Source organism: Durio zibethinus, chromosome 14 (genome assembly GCF_047325235.1).
Source record: "Durio zibethinus cultivar Kanyao isolate XHJ-2024 chromosome 14, ASM4732523v1, whole genome shotgun sequence".
In the NCBI taxonomy this organism is placed as follows: domain Eukaryota; kingdom Viridiplantae; phylum Streptophyta; class Magnoliopsida; order Malvales; family Malvaceae; genus Durio; species Durio zibethinus.
The window spans coordinates 11122501-11127542 of NC_143175.1; the positions used below are offsets into that span (position 1 = coordinate 11122501).

The 5042-nt window shown below is 35.9% G+C and overlaps 1 protein-coding gene across 4 annotated transcripts in view; it reads left to right on the forward strand.

The window, feature by feature from the left end:
* LOC111293805 (Basic-leucine zipper (bZIP) transcription factor family protein) overlaps positions 1 to 5042 on the forward strand; it is a 6727-nt gene extending 1685 nt beyond the window's left edge. Inside the window, exons 2-5 of one of the 4 annotated variants that reach the window (XR_016327512.1) lie at positions 837 to 969; positions 1310 to 1394; positions 1764 to 2190; positions 4596 to 5042. Coding sequence is in view for 1 of the 4 variants with exons in the window: in XM_022886764.2 (XP_022742499.2) it covers positions 837 to 969; positions 1310 to 1394; positions 1764 to 2140 (595 nt within the window). In the remaining 3 variants the exon portion in view is untranslated. Of the gene's footprint in view, positions 1 to 836; positions 970 to 1309; positions 1395 to 1763; positions 2607 to 2772; positions 3601 to 3650; positions 4231 to 4595 lie in introns of those variants that run through there. The other 3 variants (XR_002690653.2, XR_002690649.2, XM_022886764.2) reach the window with 3 other exon arrangements.

Sequence of the window (5042 nt, forward strand, 5' to 3'; positions counted from 1 at the left end):
GCTGTTTCACCATCTAATGTTGTAATGATACCATGAGTAGGACATTTTGTTTGGGTATCAGTGAACATTTGCTTCCTAAATTCTAACAAAATTAGCTTTGGTTAATCTGATAGGCTTCTTGTTCTTTGTAAACTAATTGATCTTGTCACTCTTTCTCCTAAATGATTGTTTAACTTTTTCTAATAGTTTTATCTTATTCTTTTTAAAATTTGAAAATCAGTTTATGATAATTTTTTGGTCATGGCACACCCACCTTTTTAAAAGTGTTGGTTTTTAAGCCCAATTTTGTCACCATATTTCATGCAGTACTAGGATGCCGATATTATTAGCATAACTGAAAATACTGACGTGTGGAATATCACTTAAACCATCAACAAAATGACTTACGGGCAGTTATGGATTTCTTTGAAATCATAATTGGAATATTTCTCCATTTTGCACGTTTGAATGCTGTTAGTTTCATTTAAGTTTGATTTTTGGGAAAATGAGCTGTTCGTTTCAAACTTTGGAACTTGCAATAATGGGTTTGTTAAGGTCATGCGTGCATGGATTTTCTTCATTTGGAATGTTATAACCTTTTCTTGTTCATATTTTCCGGTGTTTGAGTGCCTTTGGACCTCTTTTTATTTATATATTACTGATAAGGTGTATCTTGCCTTAAATGCATCCAAATTTGGTGAGGTGGCTAAGCTACAACAGTTCCCATCTCTCCACTCAACACCCCTCAACCCTAAGTTGGAATGGAAGTTTTCACCCATAGATTTGAGACTCTCCTATCATGTGGTGATTTGAGTTTACATCCAAATTTGCACTAAGAAAGTACATAATTTGTGTAGGATCATTGCAAATCGGCAGTCAGCTGCTCGTTCCAAAGAGAGGAAAGCCCGATATATATCTGAACTGGAGAGAAAAGTCCAAACACTTCAAACGGAAGCAACTACACTTTCTGCACAACTAACCCTATTCCAGGTTTTTGGTGAAACACTTAACTATCTCATTGCATAATTTTGGAGCTTGTTGTGGTGACTATTAGCTCTCGTTATGAGAATATAAGATCTCCCTATTAAACAATCACTATTCGGCGATTCTACTTTCTAATGAATCAAAAGCTTTTTGCAATTGGGGCTTTAGCTCTTCTTGGTTCATTTTTTTATTGTGGATGTGGTTGCACATGCTTCTAACTCTCTGTTAAAGGCATCTGATTTCTGAAATTGCCATTAGTTTTGGATATGTTCCATCTTATCTTGCTTTTATCTTTATTGACTAATTCCTGAATGTTAATAGTCTTAATTCTTGTGTTCTATTCTAGAGAGATACAACAGGCTTGACTACTGAGAACACTGAGCTTAAGCTTCGGCTACAATCTATGGAACAACAGGCTCAGCTACGTGATGGTATGTTCTGTCTAGACTATTTTAGTTGCCAAATTCTCTCCAAGATGGCATGCTTTCAAAAGCGGATACTTAGCATGTCCAAAGACATGTTCATTTGCTACACAGGTTGAGCAGTTTTTTTGCCATATCTACTCAATGATAAGAAACAAAGCAAACTAGCATCGAACTAGTCAAACCAGGATGCCCATTTTAGCTAGTATTCTAGGCATTAATTTTGGAACTCAAGTTTCGGGTAGCATAATGATTGTCCATTTGCATGGAGATATCTAGTCTTGTATGTATCATGTCCGTGGTATTTCACTCATAAAAACTACTGCAGAGTGTTTTTAACTGGATAAATATTTTCTCTTTGTCCATTTCTGACTACAGCTCTAAACGAAGCACTGAAGAAGGAAGTAGAGAGGCTGAAGATTGCTACTGGAGAAATAATGACACCCACAGATACCTTTAATTTGGGAATGCACCATGTACAATACACCAAATCTTCCTTATTTCCTCCCCAGCCACTGCATATGCAAGTTGACACCCAGAATATACGCATGCCACCATTTCATCCCTTCCAATCTAACATGTTGACACCTAATCAGTCTGTGGTAGCTGCCTCCAACTCACATGCCTTGGCCGAAATCATGCAACAGGATCCTCTTGGCCGATTGCAGGGGCTTGATATCAGTAGCAGGGGTTCCCATTTAGTGAAATCTGAAGGCCCCTCAGTTTCTGCCGGTGAAAGCAGTGGAACATTATGATACAAATTTTGCTTGGGTCGTTCATAGACTTGTCTTATTGACATTGAAAGGTACTATTCGTTTGAATTCAAATCTTTTAATGCTATTGGGATTTTAGTTTTTCTGTAGCTTTGCTAGGTCTTCAGATTTATTTTTTCTTTTGGAATTCAAGTTCAGTTTTCTGGAGCAATGAAATGGAAATCGAATTTTGATCCCTAGGAGTAGATTATTGCAACATCTCAAACCAGCTGCTCCCTTTGTATTGCCTGTTAAGTATTGTTTAAAGTAGTATTGCTGGTGAATTTCTTCAACTTGTTTGAAGTTTCAGTTGATGACTGCTCTCCCTCTCAAATGGGTGTGTGCAAACTGTAAATGTATCTGCCTATTTGATTGTAGTGCCTTGAGTTTACTAGTTTTTGGTTTCCTGTCTCAGTTGAACCTTTTGAGGATAATAGACAATAGAGGCCTCTGGTGGTGTTGCTTTTCACTTAATCATGTGATATAATTATTTAATGACTTGCATCAGTTTGGTGATCTATATTCTGTACTATGTTTAGAAAGATCTTGGTTTACAACTTTTGTCATTCCTTTGTTAGGATGCTCAAGGTTAAATAAAATGTTGACTCTTTTTTTGTTTTGATATGTATGGGAAGTACAAGAGGCCTCGGAGATTCAAATCTTGGATCTCAATTCTCTAAGGAGGGTAACAAAAATCTATGACCATTTGCAAGTCTAGAGGTAGATTTTTATACCGAAAAAGAGAAATATACAATTCTCTATGCCAAGAGTCTTGGACAAGATCTTATTCTGTCAACTCATGAAGTAAATTGAAAAGCTCAAGCCCATACAATAACACATCAGACAATTAGTTCTGAAGTGTTCTGAATAACCTAATGAAGTATGTTAACATGTAATTATTGTAAATCTTTTTCTCAAGTGATTACAAAGTTCAATCTCAGCAGGGCAACTCATATAGGAAAGAAATTCAATCTAGGTTTCTACCTACTTGCCATACATTGGAACAATTTGTTATAGTTTTCCCTCTTAAGTTTATTTTTGTCATTAAAACAATTTGGTTATACTTCTAGCAAACCGTTTAACTATGTGTACAAGTTTAAACTTTAAAATTCTTTTTTATTATTTATTTGTTTATTTTACAAAAGAGGTCTGGGAATAGGTTACAAGTATTGGATTTGACCTCCAAATGTGTTGGATGTCACCTTTTAAGGGTAGTAGTATTAACCGAGTTAAATCCCGAGTTTAACTTTAAACTCTTTATATATGATGCATTCGAACAATTATTTTCTTTTGACTTGTTAATCATAATAATTGTGAATTAAACAACTTGGTTGTACTCTCTCTAGACAGCGGCATAATTAGGACTCTTTATTATATCTTGCAAGAAACCACTAGTGGACTAAGCTTGTGAAAACTAGTCAAATATGTGAAGGATATTTTCAATCAGTTTTACAAAAGCAATTCTTTCTTACTTCTTGTTTGTGTGTATATGTGTGAAAATGTATGGAAACAGGCAAGGTCTGGATCTGAAGTAAGCTGAAGTGGTATGTCTGCAGTGGAGGGTAGCCGCTGAGGAGATCAGAATGCCAGAATGAGGCTTCTGTCTTAAGACTAATTTGGTGTGTGTCAGTCTGCTCAACCTGTCCCTTTATAGATTGCTTGGGTTAGACATGTTTGTTTGAGAAATAGATTAAATGGTCTATTGAAGTGCCTTGTGAGGAGGAAGATTCTTAAATTGTTGGTAGGCATCCTCTTAAAAACACAGCATCGTTGATGGCTTCCACTTTTCTATGACATTGCAAGCGACACGAGTTGAGTCATTTGTTTCTCAAATTTGGGCCTAAAATTGCTCATGATGCTGGGATTAGTTCGTATAGAAGGGCTGCCAAGTCTGATTAGTTGGCTCTTTTTACTGCCCTTGCCATGACAAAACCCCTGCTGTTGGAGAAAACTTTTTTTTTTTTTTTAAACAAAGGAGACCGTAGCATAAGGATAGGGGAAGGGATTAAGATTGCTAGGATTTGAACTCCAAGCTTGCTGGATGTCATCTCTTAAGAATAATTATATAAACCTAGTTAAACTCCGGTTCTTAACTTCCCACTATGTTTTGGAAATTCTGTTGCTCTCTGAGGGGAAACTGCCTAAGGTAAAGTGGTTTACACTAATCTAGTTTGTTATAACTTATTCCTTCGCTACCGGGAAACATTAGCATTTCTTCGGTGTGTTGTTCATCAAAGATAGACTTATCACTGAAGATAGGAGATTGAAATGCCTAATTTGCTATGTTGGTTTAAACAGAACACTAATTGTTTGAAGGGATTCAATCTGTTATTAGCCTTAGAAATCAGAATTGACTTGTCTAGAGAATGTTGCAAGCTGTTGTATTAAATATCACCTTGGATGTAGTTGGAGAATTGCTAGCACCGTCTTAATCTGTGCTTGCTGTTGGTTGATGCAGTTTTCTGCTTGTTGGGACAAGCTTGCAGGCTGTGCTGTCAGACTTACGTTCTGGTAAACAGCTTAATCATCCGGAAAGTAAATAGTAACAGTAGTTACTCAAATTTTGGACTGTCTCTTTCCATTGCATTGCCTTTTATTCTCTGTAAGGAGTCATAATCATATTCTACGGCACCAAAGCAATGTTAAGTATAAGGAACACTTCCTGTATACCTTAATGATTTCTGAGTCTTAAGTGTAGCTCAAATTAAGTTGGTGTCAGGGCTCTCGAGTGATGACTTGCAGCCAATCAGATCTGGTAATTCGTATATAAGGGTTTATTTATTTCGTATCAAATATATGTAAAATATGAAAATTATCGTGTCATAATTTATGTCGATATGTCAAATACCAAATGTATATTTTATTTTTATTAAATTCATATATGATTTTTTAAAATTTTAAACTA